General features: G+C 38.8%; 1 protein-coding gene across 1 annotated transcript in view; it reads left to right on the top strand.

Annotated features, from left to right (window-relative positions):
• The window catches only part of TLN2 (talin 2), a 569,404-nt gene that overhangs the window by 433,235 nt on the left and 117,765 nt on the right, over positions 1 to 18,404 (top strand). The window contains exons 41-44 of the mRNA XM_069098382.1: positions 3,625 to 3,765; positions 6,317 to 6,498; positions 8,041 to 8,173; positions 16,870 to 16,971. Coding sequence (XP_068954483.1) covers positions 3,625 to 3,765; positions 6,317 to 6,498; positions 8,041 to 8,173; positions 16,870 to 16,971 — 558 coding nt within the window. The remainder of the gene's footprint in view (positions 1 to 3,624; positions 3,766 to 6,316; positions 6,499 to 8,040; positions 8,174 to 16,869; positions 16,972 to 18,404) is intronic.

Raw genomic sequence — 18,404 nt, 5'->3', positions numbered from 1 at the left:
AAACTTATCTCTTACAGTTCCTTTCAGATTCTTCTAGGGATGTCACTTTCTCATAGCAACTCACTTCAGTGAATGAGACTGGTGATGTCCTAAAAGACAAGCTTGGAAGTGATTAGTTGAGTAGAGAGATGGAGTGATGTTAGACTCAGCAAGACTGGGCAAATAATTAGAAATAAGAGTGAGTAAAAGTGAAGCATCAGGGCTGACTTCAGAGTTACAAACATTGGTGATTGGAAAGATGGTAGTCCTTTTAACAGAAATTAGGAAGTTTGGTGAAGGAACAAGTTTTTTGGGGGCATGTTCTTTTTTGTACATGTTGATTTTGAGATTCCTTTAGAGTAAACAGGTAGAGTGTTCTAATAGGAGATGGTAATGCAGCACTAGAATTCAGATATCAACTGAGTATAGATTTTATGTAGCATTCTTGGGAAGGAGAGATTTACTTTTTAAAATTTTCTGACTTCATTCACTTGAAGCACTCTGTGTACAGACATATACTTATGTATATTCATGTATATTTCTGTGTGTATATACATATATACATACACACATATGTATATGTGTGTGTTTATATTCTTTCCAAAGCTTTCACTTTTTTATTACTCTTATTCTGATTACATCAGTAAGAAAGTCTCAATTAGATCTAATCTTGAACTATAGATTGTAGATTTAAAACCAGAAGGTTCCTTCAAGGTTATCTGATCCAATTTCTTAATTCCTTAATTTTCAATTAAGAAAACTAAAGCCCGAAGATTATTTGCCCAGGGTTATATAGTAGTGATTAGCAAGTGGCATCCATCTGTAATGCCTGATGATTGTCCTTTTAATAATGAACATATGATGGGGCAGCTAGGTGGTGCAGCGAATAGAGCATCAGCCCTGGAGTCAGGAGGACCTGAGTTCAAATTCGGCCTCACACACTTAACACCAAAAAAAAAAAAAAAATAGCCGTGTAACCCGGGGAAAGTCACTTAACCCAAATTGCCCCCCAAAAAAAAAAAGCAAAAAAAAAAAATAATGAGCATATGTCTACTACTAGGCCTGTACCCCAGAGAGATTAAAGAAAGAGAAAAATTATGCTTTTGTACAAAAAGTAGTTATAGCACCTCTTTTTGTAGTATGAAAGAAATGGAAAGTAAGGGGGTTCCCATCAGTTGGGTAATGACTGGGGAAAAAAATCTTTTGTGCCGGTATTGGAATATTATTATGCCATAAAAGAGATATGTCCTGTGAATGTAATGGAATACTGTTATACCATAAGAAATGATGAAAGAAATGGTTTCAGTAAAAACCTGAGAAGATTTGTATGAGCTGATGCAGAGTAAAGTCAGGAGAGAATTATTTAATACAATACGATAAAGGCACTTTGGAAGCCATAAAAATGATGATCAAAAAAGCAGTGATCAGCTGTGATTCCAGAGGACCAAACATGCTGCTGGCTTTTTGAGAGAGAGGTGAAAGGTGATGGACTCAGGGTACAGAATGAGACATTTTTTTAGATACGACCAAGGAGAGGATTTGTTTTACTCATCTATGCCTAATTTGTTACAAGAGTTTTACTCTTCTTGTTGCGTTTGTTTCCAGTGGGGTAGGGGAAGTAGAAGGAAGAAATAGTTTTTTGGTCATTAAAAAAACCTATATTTTTTTTAAATAAGGTGATATCCAGTTTCTGTTAGAACATCCGGAGTTGGTGGGATAGGGAGTAGGAAAGCAGAAACAGCATCAGGGAACAGAAGGTTACTGAATGCAAGATAGATTGTTAAGGTTGTCAATATCTGAAACCATGAAACCAAGCCTTTTTGTCTGTTGGCTGCCCTTGGAGTCCTGGGGCTTTCTTGTATTGGAAAATGAAATATAAGAGATATATCACCAGTCATACCCATTCTCCTCCAAAGAAAATTGTGTAGCTGTCTTCTCTTTCTTTCTTCATTCAGCTTGTTACTCTAGTTTCAAGTCAGATGTGTGGAATGGAATGTTATTTTTACTTGGGCAGTTTCACTGGTTGGATGCCAACTAAAAATTGTGCAAGAGTGGCTTTTGTTTTTCTAAGAAGCCAGAGGATGGCCTTGCCCCGTAAAGCAATACTTAGTTCATTCTCTTGGGATTAAACATCATCACTGTGCACTCAGCACAAATGATTTTGCTACTTCTGATAGTACATGGCTTGGCTGTAAGTATATTCTCTTCTTTCTTGCTTTCCCTTTTTAAAATGGTTTTTGCAAAAGAAAAAAAATTGTTTGGCGGTGGTCTTTTCTTATTTCTGAACCTTGTTGAAGTTGTCTTTGCGTCAGCGTGGCAGAGCAGAAAAAGAGAATTAGACTGGTAGCCTAGGAAGCTGGTTTCTAGGTTGTACTCTGTTAGCAGGTACCTTTTATAACTTTGGGCAAGAGACTGGTTCTTTGAGCCTTCATTTCTTCTCCACTAAAATGAAAAAAGGTGAAAATGATTTCCAAATCTCAGTTTCTAAGCATCTGTGAGTTCTGTCAACAACTAATCCATTTCTACCAAAATTGTTCTAGGGTATAAATTGGACATATGTCTGTGCCATAAATCCCTCTGCAGTTTGGTCAAGTATATGGGGCCCTTCTCAGAAGAATGTTTTTAATTGCATAAAATAAAATGCATAGGATTAAAAAAAGAAATATTGAAATAAAGATATCATTATTTTCCCATCCTAGTTCACGGACCCCCTGAAATTGATCACATTCTTCAGGTTAAGAACCCTGTTCTATGAGATGAGAGGCATTGTGGTAAAATAGAGAACATACTGCCCTCAGAGTCAGAAGGGATGGAGATATTCACATCATCCCTCAGTCACTACTTATGTGACCTTGGGAACCAGCCACATAACCTCTCCATGCCTAATTCTATTCAACTGTAAATTGAGGGTTTGGTTTAGATGGCCTCTAAAGTCCCTTCTAACTCTCAGTCTATCCATCACCTTATGAACTTTTAGAGAATACAAATTAGGTTAAAAAAAATTCTGAGTGCAAGAGATAAGAAAGTCCATGAGACTTGACTGTTCTACAAATTTGGGGAATACCATCTGATCAGAGTAGCTAATCTGGGGAACAGGAGACAAGAATGACTGAAATGACCTGGATATTTGGTTACATGCTTCTGTGCTGCTATTAATATAATATTTAGCTACTTTAATATAAAGCCATTTGTGAAGATGTTTCCTTGGAATGGAAATCTTCTGCCTTTAAACTACAGGCATATTTATATCTGTAGGTTTCTTTGGTTGGAGAATTAGTGTTGGCTTGTGATGCTTGAGTCTCCAAAGGATTCCATTAAGTTTTAAAGGGGCTTGGCTCTGGTTTTTGTAAATACTCCAAATAAACCAGGAGAAGAGCATTATTTCAAGAATGTATCATTCTACCCTTTGTGGAAGGGTAGTCCACATGATTCAGGAGGTCACTTGTTACATGAGATGCCTATTCGACTTTGTTCCTTAAAATTGTCCTGCTTCCATTAGCTCTTTGCTCTTATTTACCAAGTGTTTTAAAAATCCTGAACAAATCAGACCACATTCTTTTGGAACAGGATGGTTTTAGCGCCCCCAGGGACAGGCACTGGATATCATTATACAGAAAATACTTCTGTATTTTCTCTTCACACCAGGCTTTGGATGGAGATTTTTCTGAAGACAATCGTACCAAGTGTAGAATTGCAACTGTGCCCTTGATTGAAGCGGTTGAAAATCTGACAGCATTTGCTTCCAACCCTGAGTTCGTCAGCATTCCAGCCCAGATCAGCTCTGAGGTAGGACATGCCTTTTTCCTTTTTGGGGGGGGGGGGAGGGGTTTCCAGAAAGCAAGAAAAAATGGGTTTGGGGTTAGTTATCTATAATGTTGAATGTTAATGGCTAAATGGAGAAGTTAATGGTAAACAGTGCTTAAATGTGTTTAAAGTATCATTTTATTATTTTTATCATGAAACAGATAGTATTCTATCCTGAGTGAAAAATTAGAAAATAAGTTATAAGATTGACTATTGGACCCTGAATTTTCAGTCTCCAAAATGGGAAAGTTGTTAGGAGTATTCAGATCTGGGCTTGATATTTGTTTTAAATACAGAGAAACAAGCTGTGTGTTTGTTATGTTTACTTGCTTGCCTTTTTGTCTTTTTTGAAGACTTCTGGCTTCCCCAGCACATCTCAGAGCTTTACCTCATAGTTGTTCTGTCATACCCTGTCTGCTGTGCTACAGTCCTTGTTTATTCCATTGGGCTCCAATAGAGAGAGAAGAGTATAACTTGTACAGAATTATTTTTTTGTCATCTACCGGCAGATTTTTCCCAAACAAACCTTCTACCCTTTGGAACTTTAATGTTCATAGACTTCTGTGGCACCCCTTAGCCTGGATAATGAAAAATAGCCATTCCTAAGAAAAAAAGCCATTGAATACATTGTTTCCTGGTTCTCCTTTTTAAAATTTTGCATCAGTTCATATAAGTCTTCTTATTGGTGACTTCTTAAGGTAGGTGACATGAACTACAACAAAAAAGGGGTAAAACAGCACGATCATATTATAATTCTATCTATATCACCCTTTTGTAAGTCAGTAGTCTTTCCTCCTCTGGGAAAGCCAGAACTATATACATTAATTCTCCTGTGCTCCCAGTTAAAGCCATCAGACTCTTTGCAAGAAAGACTGATTTGTCCTGCTTAGGGATGGATTTGCATATCAGTAGTCCCGGAAGTGGTATTCTGGAGGTCAGTATTTTAACTTTTTCTGTGAGGAAAGCCAAAAAAATATCACTGGACTGTGTCACCCACCACATTGGAGTCTAGATGGCTATTGAGATCCCAGAGACCTTTGCTTACAGAATGGAAATGTGCATTTCATATCTCGTGAAATTTTTGTCTGTAAGCACAGTTATAGATTATTTCCTGTTCTTCTTTCCTGGAATGCGTGGCCTAGGTCCTGGACTGTAGAAACCTGTCTCCTAGTTCCATGGGCATCATGTACCACTATGCTTCTCAGTATCCCAACTTGAAGGGATACAAACTTTCTGATGATGAGAAGCGGGGTGGGACAGTAGGAAATAAAGGAAAAACAGAATAATCATGTTGTGAGTTAGCAGTCAGTGGTCAGATTAAGTAACCACAACCATCTCTCAGTTTCTTGTACTTGTGGGATAGGACAAACCATTGAAATCCAAAGACAATCCAAAACCCTCATTTTCATGCAGCAGTTTTGCGGTTTCTTGCCTTTATGACTGATACTAACAAATACTAGAATGATCATGTTTGTATTTAAACTCTTCCTTTCCCCTCTGAGATGTCAGTAAACAGTAGGGGAGAGAAAAAACCCCAGGCTTAGATAATCTGTTAGATAATCACTGGTAAAATCATATGAATATTTTGAGTCCTACTAAAATTTACTTAGATAATCATTTGTTGTTGTTCAGTCATTTCAGTCATGTCCAATTCTTTGTGACTCCATTTGGAGTTTTCTTGGTAGAGATACTGAAGTGGTTTGCCATTTCCTCCTCCAGCCCATTTTATACATGAGGAAGCCAAGGCAAATAGGGTTAAGTGACTCAACCAGGGTCACCCAGCTAGTAAGTGTTTGAGACCAGATTTGAACTCAGGTCTTCTTGACTGCAGACCTGGCACTCTATCTACTGTATAACCTTTATAGCCCCAGATAATCATATCAATAATTAATTAAACTGATTGCACATATATTACTAAAAATGCAGCATATATTAAAGGTTATGGTCCTGTGATGCTCTGTGAGCCATTTTAATAATATGTACACAAGTTTTGTTTATCTATTGGGTACTGATGTCTCTGGCTATATATCAGTAAGATCATAGCATGGAGGGGCGGCTAGGTGGCGCAGTGAATAGAGCACCGGCCCTGGAGTCAGGAGGACCTGAATTCAAATCCAGCCTCACACACTTGACACACTTACTAGCCGTGTGACTTTGGGCAAGTCACTTAACCCCATTTGCCCTCCAAAAAAAAAAAGGATCACAGCATGGATTGCTATGCTGATACCATGCAAATGCCTTCCTTCTTTCTTGATTATCTACTCCCACTCATCTGATACCCTTAGATCTTTTTTGGACCTGATCCACCATCAGATTAAGAAGAGAGCTTTATATCAGTATGGATACCTTGTCCTCTGGAATATCACTCCATCAAACATACTGATTTTTCTTACGAATCCTAAAAGCTTTTTTATCCTAAAAATCCTAAAAAAATCTATTTAATATATATCACTTTGAGGAATACTTTTCTACCCCCAGCTTGTATTTCACTATTCCCAAACCAGCTACAACCCCACTGCTTTCTTGTTCCCAGGGATCTCGGGCACAGGAACCTATCCTGATCTCAGCCAAGACCATGCTGGAGAGTTCATCTTTCCTGATCAGGACGGCACGCTCTTTGGCCATCAATCCTAAAGACCCACCCACCTGGTCTGTCCTTGCTGGACATTCTCATACTGTATCAGATTCAATCAAGAGCCTTATCACTTCCATTAGGTAAGTGCCTCCCAGGTGGCTCACATTCACCATGGGCTACCCTTTGTAGCTGTTAGTATAATAACCATGCCATATATTTGTATGGTGACTTACAGTTTCAGATTATGTTATATCCCTTATCTTATTTGATCTTTGAAACAATCTTGTATTATATGTTCTGCCAGCATTATCATCCTTGTTTTGTAGGTAGGGAGATTGAGATCAACTGATTGGCTCAAGGTCATACAGCTAATTTGTGGCTGAGCTGGAGCTGCAATCTCCGTCTCCCAGCTCCAAGTGCAGTGCTCTTTCCAGGACACCAAATGCATCAGGCCTGTTATTTAAACTAGGATTTAACTGTGATATCATTTTATCTGGATACCAATGCTGTCTGCCACCTGTGTCACCTAGATACTCAGGCAAGGGTAACTAGTGTTTGTTGTTCTGCCCTAAAACAAAGGTTTGGGCTTTAATCTAATTCACTGATAAAATCATGTGACTATTTTGAGTCCTGCTAAAGCTGTGGCTGTCTCTCTCTGTGCCATCTCCAGTGATATTAGTACTGTTAACATTCTTTACTAGAATATAACATTTTTAAACAGAGCTTAGATTTATTTCTATACAGAGAAACTAAATGAATCCTTCCTCTTAGACAATTGTATTTTGTTTCTCATTTACATGGGAAGGTCATGGAATTAGCTAGCACGTTCTCACTCAGTGTTCTTAAGCATCATTGTGAAATTTAGAAGCCCATGCAAAGAAAAATTCCATTACATATTATTCTTATCCTTAATACAACTAGGGGTAGCTTATTTACACTGGAAATGTAACTCCCCTTTTATAATTATAATAATAACTAACATACAGTGCTTCAAGGTTTACAAAGTGCTTTCCATATATTAGTTGGATTCTCAAAAACAGCCCTGTGAGATAAGTCCTATTATTACCCCCATTTTACAGATGAGGATACAAAGGTACAAAGACTTTCCCAGGGTTATACAGCCAGTAAGTGTCTGTGGTAGAACTTGAGCCTACCTTTTATAACGTGTTATACTTAAACCATGGCAGAGTCTTAGCCCCAGTATTTGGCCATTCATGGAGTATTTGGGCATTCAGCGTTAAAAGAGGTTTTTAATTACTTCCTGAAATAGAGTGTATTCTTCAGGTATCGATTTCCTCTCAAGTTGAGGACAGTTCCCTACAACTTCCTTCATCTTGGTGAGGCAGGATGTCCCAAAAACCTTACTCCAGGGAGAATATGTAACTCAGATTTATAAGAGGGTATTAGAGGATGATCAGGAATCTGTTGCTTATTAAATAACATAGTAGAAGAGGACGCATGATCAGAAACTCCCAGTCAGTGCACTTAATAGTTAATGTGATGAAAGCGCCAACCCTGGAGTCAGGGTTCCGACATTTAACCACCCACACAAAAAAACTAGCCTTGGGCAAGTTACTTAACCCCAACTGCTCTCCAAATGGCAAAAAAAAATAGTTAATGTGCCATCCCAAAGCAAACTGGACTCTCCTTTTCTCCTAATTAAAAAGTTCTCCTTGTTTCAGGGATAAGGCTCCTGGTCAGAGAGAGTGTGACTATTCCATTGATGGCATCAACAGGTGCATCCGGGATATTGAGCAGGCCTCCCTGGCTGCTGTCAGTCAGAACTTAGCCACAAGGGATGACATCTCCGTGGAGGTAATGATTGCTATTCAAATACAAATTGCTCCATTTATCCCCGACTGGGAGAGAATGTTGTAGAGAGATCTAGTGCTGAGATCTTAAATCCTCTTCCAAAGTTTCATTGTGTGGCTGTGCCCTCAAGACTCAAAACTATTCCAGCTCAGTATGGTCTCTGGAAAAGTTTGGAGTGGTACTAGTAACAGTAGTAGTAGTAGTAATCATGGTTGTAGTAGTAGTAGTGGTAATAGTAGTACTAATAGCAGAAATAATAGTACTAGTAGCAGTAGTAGTAGTTGTGGTTATGGTAGTAGTAGTAGTAATAGCAATAGTAGCAGTACTAGCAGCAGAAGTAATAGTACTAGTAGCAGTAGTAGTAGTTGCAGTTGTAGTAGTAGTACTAGTAGTAGTAGCAAGTAGTGGTAATAGTACTAGTAGTACTGGTAGTATTACTAGTTGCAGAAGTAGTAGTAGCAATAGTAGTAGTAGTTGTTGTAGTAGTAGTACTAGTAGTAGAAGTAGTAGTAGTAGAAGTAGTACAGCTAACATATGTGTGTGTGTGTGCTTTAAGGTCTACAAAGTGCTTTACATGTACTTTAAATATTTTCATTTGTCCTTACCTGTGAAGATCACCACCACTCTGTGAGGTAGATGCTATTATTATTCCCAGTAATTTTCCCAGGATCACATAGCTAGCTAGCTGGAAAGTGTCTGAAGCAGGATTTGAACTCAGGTTTTCCTGACTCCGAGTCTAACATCTGTTGTACTACCCAGCAGCAGATTGTAGGTTTGTTGCCTAAGAAACAGTCTTGCTGTATATAGAGACACTCATCTCCAGAAGACTAGCCAATGAGTGATGATATTTTCCAGCCACAACTCATCAAAATTGTCTCCAGAGGTAAAGAGGGTTTATACTTAAATAATTGAAGGGAATATGCATGTCAAAATTAATCGTATATGATATATATATATAAAAAACATGTAGCCCATTCTAGTAGCAACAGTGTTCAAGGCTCATATGTTGGTTCTTCAAAGACTTAAAAAGCATATGGGCATCTGGGAATAGTAATAATAATATTATTGATAATAATAAATAGTAGCTAGCATTTTATAGCACTATGAAGTTCACAAAATGCTTTACAAATATTATCTCATTTTATCTTCATTTAATAAAGAAAAGAGGTAAGGACACATAATGATAGCTTTCTTCATGTATTCAAAGAGCTGCTATATGGAAGAGGGGGTTAGATTTGTTCTTTGTATCCCTATAGGGACGATTTTGGAGCAGGATGTAAAAGCTGTCAGTGAACAGATAACCAGCTCTATATATGGGAAAACTTCCTTAACAAGTTAGAACTATCTAAAAGTTGAGTGCACTAATAGGCAGTGTGTTCCCTATTCCTGGAGGTCTCTAAGTAGGCATTCTATGACCACTTGTTGGGAATGTTATAGAAGAGATTCCTCTTCAGGGACAGACTAGACTTGATGATCTTTGAAGTCCCTTTTCACTTTGAAATTATATGACTCTGAAGAGCAAAAATATTTTTTGTTTGAGTCTCAGTTAATCTTCCTTCTGTGAATTTAAGGTGCTTAATCCTAGAGTGGAGGGGGTATGGTAGCTATTGGGCATGAAATAATAAGTGGATCATGAATGGGAGGAAGAAAGGAAAGGAAGAAAATTGTTGAAAATGGAAATTAACATGTGACCAGTTTCCCTTTGAGTAGGTTGAGAAAATGGCGCCTACCAGTGGTAGGTACAGATTGTGAAAATGGAAAACAATCGACAATAGAAATTGAAGAAAAGATGAAGTGTGTTATTAGCCCAGGGTTTCTAAATTCAATTTAGAAGATCATCAGAGCAGACCTTGACACATAAATTTTGAATGTATCTATGTACATTAACTGGGAAAAAATGAATTGATCAAATTATCTGGTTTTGCATTAAACTCATGTAGTCAGACTTCACTACGCTAACCATTTTTACCCTAAGATCATTAACTCTATAGCCTTTCCTCTATTATTATTGCCAGGAAGATTTTCTACCTATGCTATCAGTCTTGTAAATTGTTGAGCTCCTTTTTCCTAAAACTGGGAGGTAGAAATTTTTTTCCCCACTTCTTTGGAGACAACCAGTTTCCTTTCTTTCTATTGTTGTTTTTTTCTCCTTCTTTCTAAGTGCTCTTATTGTCTGCCTTTGTTTCCTTTGATTCATCTCTACCTGCCACTGAATTTCCCCAGATGAGACTCTGTATAATGGTGGTGCATTAGCTGAGCTGTGTCAACAGCTGTGGCATAAGTCTATTGCATTATAGCTTAATCTACAGAAGACATAGCCATTCCTAGCCCATAATCATTCTAGTCTATTAGGACTAGCAGGGATGGAGGATGCAATGGACCCAAAGCAATCCATCAATCATTCAATCAGCAGATATTCTGAGGATGAGTCAGACTAGTGGTCGAGACGCTGATACTCTTTGTCTTGTCTGATCTTTTGCAGTTCCCTGGCCTTGAATCCCTATCCTGGTTAACCATCTTCCTTCTTCTCTCAGTCCTTTTGGATATCATTACTTTACAAATACTCTGTTACCAAGTTGGCTAGATTTTGGATTACACGTGCTTTTTTTCCCAACTTAGGTCCTGCCTCACCTGTCCCAGACAAGGATTGTCAGTCTTTCTGTCCCAGGGATTTGTCTAAGGACAGGTATATGCCAGGCACTCTTTAAAGGACCTGAATTAGGTAACACTTAGAGTTGGTGGAACCACACAGACTTTTTTGCTCAGTGGGTGAGGGACCTTCAATAGAATGTAAGCTCCTTGAGGACAGGTACTGTCTTGTTTTAGAGCATGATGTCTGGCACTTAGCAAATATTTTTATTAATAATTTTTTTTTCCTGATCCCAGTATAAATTGTGGGCCTTTATACCCAGTGATTCTCTATGAATCAAGGCAAGTTGATTTTCATGTTGTTCAACCCACTGAGCAGCCTGGCTACTGAACTATATTCTTATCATCTCACTGCTAATAGCCCTCTATTGGACAGTGTGGAAGGGTTTTCTAGCATCATAGGGACTGGTGACAAATACTGAGAGTTAAGATTAGTAGTTAGCCAATTAATTGGCTCCATTGTGAATTCTGAGAATGTAATTTGTGAGGGGATTTTTTGGGAAATGTTTACATTAAAACAAAATAAGTCCCCTTTTTGGGAAGAGAGAGTTGAACTTGGTAGTGAGAGTCAAGCCTGAGACAGAGAAGCAAACTTCAGATTTGAAAGGAGCCTCAGTGACCATCCACTCCCATTCATGCCTGATAAGAAATCCCCTCTATAACGTTCCCAACAAGTGGTCATCGAGACTCTGTTCAAAGACTCTAAGTGAGAAGGAATCCATTCCTTCAGCTGGCATGGACTTGAGGCCCTCAACTATATGATTGTCATCCTCTAGAAAATCCTGACAATCAGTGTCCTTCCTTAGCAGGCGCCCAGAACCAAACACAATAATAAAGGGGCTGTCCAACTCAGGGAAGAAGACAGCCAGACTAACACCTCACTACTCCTGGAAGCAGTCCTTCCCATGCCAGCCCAAGTTCTTGTTAGAGTTTTGGGTTATTGCTATGTTATGCTGCCACCTCCCACTTCATACTCATTTGTAATCCACTAAAACCCTTCTTTAGTCTTCTTTAGACAGTCTGCTATATTTTATACTTGAAACAGTGACCTTTAGAACCCAATGTAAAATATACTACCTTTATAACTATTAAATTTCATCTTATTAGCTTCATCCCAATCCATTAGTGTGTCTAACCGTTGGGTATTTTTGCATCCTGACTCTCTCATCCAATATGTTAGCTGTCCCTACCAGGTTCCCATCATTTGCAAAGAACCTTTGAGCATAGGGGACTCTCCCTCATCAGAAGCCCTTCCCAGAAACTAGTGGAGTGATACATTTCTTCTCCATCATTCAAGTAGTCTCCTGCTAGCCTAAAAACTGGTACCACCCACTTTATTGTTTCCATCTCATGGAACAGGGTCACCTTAACCCCCGAACTCTACTCTTTGAGTCTTTATCTGTCTCTGCTACTCGTGGAAGAACAAAAAAATAAAATAATATGTTGTTCAGTATGTTCTTGACTCATGAAGTTGCTAGTGGATTGACAGTGTTGTGAACCTCAGGAAAAGACATGAGAACGAACATAAATCAGTTAGGAAGCATTTATTAAGAACTTACTATGTAAGTACTTACTTAAATACTTATTAAGTACTAAGTACTTATTAATTATTCATACTAATTTTAAATACTATTAAGTACTTATTCATTATATACTTACTATTGTATATGCTACACAATAATATTAATTATTCATTACTACTTTTAAGTACTATTAAGTAAGTACTTATTAATTATATACTTATTATTGTGCTACATGCAAAGGGGGAAAAAAAGCTCCTTCCCTCAAGGAGCTTCCCTGTAAATCAGAACATAATAGGATGAATATAGAGATGAAGGAATGTAGCATGAGAGAATGGCATTAGCAGTTAGAAGGACCAGGAATGACCTACTACAGAAAGTAGTTCTTGAACTGATTGTTAAATATAGCTAGATGTTGCAGTAGATAGATTTTGGGCTTTGGAATCAGAAAGACCCAAGTTCAAACATTGCTTTAGACACTACTAACAAGCTGTATGACCCTAGGCAATTCATTTAACCTTTCTGTGTCACAATTTACTCATCTATAAAATGGGGATAATAATATTACTTACCTTATGGAACTGTTATGAGGATCAGATGAGTTAATCTATGTAAAGTGCTTTGCCAGCCTTAAAGAACTATTTAAGTGCTAGCTAGGAAGCCAGGCATTCTAAAATCTGAAGGTTGGGAGAAACAGCCTTCCAGGGATGGAAGCCAGTGCAAGGCACAGACAGAAGATGGAATAACATGTACAAAAATGGCAGGCAGGCTGGTAGGACTGGATCACAGAGTATGTGGAGAGGAGTAGAACGTGAAGATCGGAGAGGTAGGAAGGGGCCAGGTTATAAAGACCTTTAAAAACCAAAAGATTTTCTGTTTTATGCCGGAGGGATTACGGGGATATGTATAAGGTGTCGCTGGAGTCTTTTTGAACAGGAGAATGATGTGGTTAGAGCTACACATTAGGAGCTGCACATTTAACACAAAGTAAATTGAGATTTGAGTGCAGGATGAATTAGAGAAAGGAGGAATGAGGCCATATGACCAATTAGAAAGCTGTTGTAATAGTTCAGACAAGAGTTGATGAGGGCCTGAACTAAAGTAACAGCTTTGTAAATGGAAAGAATGAGCCATGCACACACACAAGATGTTGTAGAGAAAGAAATTATAAGATGTGGAAGCTGATTGGACATGATGGGTGAGGAAGAAAGGTGATTTGAAGATGATACTGTTTGGAATCTAAGTGATTGGAAGAATAGGAGTACCCCTTACCAGTTAAAAGAAGTAGAGAAGCCTGAAAAGTTTAGGGGATAAATAATCAATTCAGTTTAGTACGTGCTGAGTTTGAAATGTTATGATTCCAAATGTTCAGCAAGGATTATATAAAATAATCAAGAAATAATTAATGATGTGGGAGTGGAGCTCAGGAGAGAGACTAGACTTGAAAATCCTCTTCATAGAGACTGTGATTGAACCCATGAGAATGGATGAGATTACCAAGTAACAGTATAGAGAAACTGGGGAAAAGGGCCCCAGAACAGAGCTTTGAGGGGATAACCGCAGTAACTATGCTTGACACAGATGAAGATTCAGCAAAATAGAATAAGGACTAGTGCTCAGACACACAGGAGGAGAATGAAGAGAGAGCAGAATCCAAAAACCACCTGGGTATTTTTTAAATTAGGTGATCATTGGTAACTTCAGAAAATGGTTTCAGATGAGTGATAAAAATCAGAAGCAAGATTAATGAGGTTTTAGGATAGAGTGGTAGGAGAAATAGAGGCACCGATTGTAGACAGATTGGTCAAGGGGTTTAGCTGGGAATGGAAAAAGAGATATCTGGTGAGCACAGTAGGATCTAGTGAGGGTATGTTTGTTTTTTTTAAAGAAATCTGAGCATGTTTATCGACAACTGGGAAGGAAGGGCTCAGTAGAAAGGGAGAGACTGAAGATTAGAGAGAGTGGTGGTGATGTTGGGTATAGTCTGCTCGAGTGGATGGGAGGAGATGGGATCAAGGGTACATGTCAAAGGGATGGCGAGCATGAGGGTGACCTCATCATCAGAGACTATGGTGAAGGAGGAGATTGTTGAGGAAGATGTCAGTGGGTTGTGAAATGAAAAGCAAGAGAGAAGAGGGAATTCTCAAGAATGACCTCCATTTTTTTTTTCCAATTTAGTATGTAGTGAGGTACTCTTCAGAGAGGATTCAGGGAGAAGGTGGAGAAGAGGTCGATAGTGGTATAATTAGCTTAAAAGGAGGAAAAAAGTTTCCAGTAGCTGCTGTGATAAGTGTTACCTGGAATCATATAGAGAGGAATAGAAATATTGCCCTGCTGTAGTGAGGGACCAATTGAGAGTAGCTGGCATAAATTTGTAGTAGACCCAGTCATATAATGTCCACATTCAAGAACCCTTGGGAGGAGGAAACGGTATATGAGCCCATGGTATGACAGACGAAATTGAATAAGGTACACACTTAATGCAGACTGCCAAATTAGCATGTTGGCACATAAGGTGAGGACCAGCAATGCAAGAAGTTGCCATTGAAAAGATGGAAACTCTGGAGAATCCTATTGGGGCAAACAAATGGTTATTGCCTGTATTTTGGCTTCCTAATATAGCATGGACTTCTTCGTCTTGGATCTTTGTGCTGGCAATTAGCCTTCCCATTCATCTCAAGCCCTCATATTTTGTCACTCAATAAATCAGTCAGTCAGCCAAGTAAGTGCCAAGTATGTTAGGTACAAGTACAGCAAATGAAACTAGCTTTACTCTCAAAGAGCTTATATTCTAATGAGGAAAACAAGTCCGCATAAAAATATAAAAAATAAATTTCAAGTTAATATTTACAAGGTAGTGAAATACAGAAAGTTATTGGGAAGAAAGGGCACCAGCAGCTGTACGGATAAGGAGAGGCTACCATAGGAAGGTACCAGCCAGAACCTGATTTTTCAGCTTATACTTGTTCTCATTCCAACCTAAATCAATCAATCAGTCAACAAGCTTGTGCCAGACACTAAAATACAAAAACTAAAGAGTGCCTGGTCCTCAATTCCCAGGTGAGGACTGCCGGCCACACAAGAGGTTTCTTTATGGTATTTGAAATGCTTCAGTTGGCTTTCTAAATCAATGTCATGAAAGGCTTTAAAAAGTTGGGGTTTGGGGACTTTATTGGATAGAAAAAAAAATCCCTCCAAGTACATGCTCTCCACTCTTGTGTCCCACTCCTTTCCTAACTCATCTGTAGCAGCAACTCAGTGTATCTGGAATGTTTTGCTGTTCTTGGCTAGAGTCAGATTGTGGATATACTTGTCATTGTGATGACAAGTAATTAGCAGAAACCTCCTGGAAGCCATTTTTTTTCTTTCCCAGGATGTTTTTGTGGTCTTTCCATAGGCTGTTTTTCTCATTACTTTCAATGAGCACAGATCTCCTAAGCATAAGGCTCACATACAACAATATTCTGGCAGACTCGCCAGCCACAGAGGCCAGCCTCATTTATGATGAGCAGTACATTGTCCCCGTGTATTTTTGCCTTGAATCTTCTGGCATTGTGCACATGTGTGCAAGGAAACAAGTAATGGATGCGCAGTGTTTCAGATTTCTAAGACATGCAATTTTTTAAAAATGAAAATTCCTGCCTAGTAATCTTATACTTCTTAGATAATCATCAATAACTTAGACTTTACTTTATGGGTTCTCTGGGCTTACAAGAAAAGATACCAAAATCTGTTCTACCTTTGGAATTTTTCCAGAATCCAGTTCTTATCTTTGAGACTGAGATTTTTTTTGAAGCAGGAAGAATTAAATTTGGGTGTTTTTCGTGGTTCCAGCCTCTTCATCTAAGAGAATTTATTGGACCTCCCCTGACAATCTATAATTGGCACATTGCTGGGCACAGTCTCTAGCATAGTATTTTGGAAATGAATCCCAACTCTCATAGATTTTCTCTCTCTCTCTCTCTCTCTCTCTCTCTCTCTCTCTCTCTCTCTCTCTCTCTCTCTCTCCCTCTCCCCTTCTCTTTCCTTCCTTCCCTCCCTCCATCCCCCCATTTTAAAATAGTTCCAAGATAGCTGAGCAGTACCTTCAGTGCCCAAAAGAAACTGGTTTTGTTTTTAATACCTTTTGGCTATATTTACTGGGTTCCTTTGTGTCTAGTTCAGTAGTTTCAGTGATTTTCCTGAATAATCTAATGATAATAAAATGAAGATGAAGGCATTATTTGTCTCACCTCTCCAGCTGGGGCTGAAAACAAACAGAAGGCAACCTGGGGCTGTCAAGCAGAGGTGGAAACCCACCTCTGATCTTGTACAGAAAGGTGCTTAGGGAGGCTGGTGGCCACAGGGAATGTGAACCCTTGCTACAGAGATGAATCTGAGTGAATAATTTTAAAGAGCCAGTGCCCTTGTGATCATTCACTGGATCCAAGTTGTGGATCTTTGTCTCTATGCACGCCTGTCTTTTATGAGCCAGGGCAGCCCAATGAGTAAATTGTAGAAGGAGAACTTGACAGTGCCTTTCCTTATCAGGCTTTGCAGGAGCAGCTAACATCTGTGGTCCAGGAAATCGGGCACCTTATCGACCCCATTGCTACAGCAGCTCGAGGAGAAGCGGCCCAGCTGGGACACAAGGTACTCTGGCCTCATGCGATTCTTTTGAGTGTGTCTGTGTGTGCATGCATGCATGAGCACATTGCCCATCTGGCTCTGCTTAGAGAAGAAGTATTTGAATTGGTTATGCTCCCAAAAATCTCTCCCATCATGCTGTCAGGTATGTCGGATGGCTGCTTCCAATACTATATGAAGCTACAGAAAATAGCACTTGGCCTCATCCTAGCATGCACGCAAGAAATTAAATCATTGCAGGACCTACTGTGCCCACTGAGGTCCAACAGAAGCAGCTATGCCCTATGCCTCTTACTCTTAAGCATTGCAACAAATACAATATCTAGGATCCTTCTTTGCTGGCACCCTTCTTTGACAGTGCATTCCTTCTAATAAACAGAGGTCTTTTGGCACAGTTGAAGACTGAACCCAAGAGGCCAATTCTGACTTCTAAGGTTTTTGGTTTTTTTCAATTACTTAAGCTTACCTCATTTCAGTGTATTTTAAGGTAGTACTTCTATCCTCATTCTTGAAATTAGGTAAAAGAATAGTTGAACACAGTCTTTGCAGAACAAAAGCCTTTCCCTTACTACTTGCCTAAGAGAATCATTGTCCAAGTGCTAATGTTTCTTTTATTTTAAATGCTTATTAAATCTTTCAACTGTATTGAATTATGTAAATTCTTCACTGGTACTTTACTTGTTTTGGAAGTGTTCATGGTAGATACTGTAAAATGAATTTTAATTCCCTTGTGATTTTGTCCATAGATTATTTTCTTCAGATAAAGAAACCTACTTTCCAAAATCTTTGCACTTCTGGTTGCTTTTTTTTTTTTAATGCCAAAATCGCCTAATGGTGTATGCTGATGGATAAGAAAATTTTCTGCTAGAATCCATCTCTTTCCACTTTCTACCTTACATCCTCAGGGAGTGTGGAATAGAGGAAAGAACATTAGATTTAGATTCAAATCCTGGCTTTGCTTCAGTGGTGCCTTGAATGCACCAAATTCCATAAAAATTGTTCTATTTGCATTTATTTACATATTTGCCCAGTTGCTTCCTCCCCAGTTGTTTTCTTGACCTATTTTCTTATATCTCAAGGACTTTTTTCTGTTGTTTTTAGCAATAAGATAATGAGAAGTAAAGAAGAACAGTATTCATTATTCCAATTGTCATTCACGGAGTCAGTTGTCACATAGTTAAAGTAGCAAGCATTGGGCTAATCCTTGGGGATACAAAGAGAGCAAAAAACCTGTCCCTGCTCTCAGGGAGCTCACAGTTTAATGAGGGCAACAACAGGCAAGCAACTTAACAGGAGGAACAAAACCTCCCATGGGGCTTTGAGAGTCTAAAGTGTGGTGGTTTAACATGAACCCTGGTGGTATATCACCTAGGACCAGAAAAATCCATTTCCTTTAGGACACAAAGCCATCTAGCTATTTCTCTTTAGTTGCTGGATTT

Source organism: Petaurus breviceps, unplaced genomic scaffold, assembly GCF_028583685.1.
Source record: "Petaurus breviceps papuanus isolate PSGF00001 unplaced genomic scaffold, PetGlider_PUasm1.0 37, whole genome shotgun sequence".
NCBI classification, from domain to species: domain Eukaryota; kingdom Metazoa; phylum Chordata; class Mammalia; order Diprotodontia; family Petauridae; genus Petaurus; species Petaurus breviceps.
This window is presented reverse-complemented; position numbering and strand designations above follow the sequence as displayed.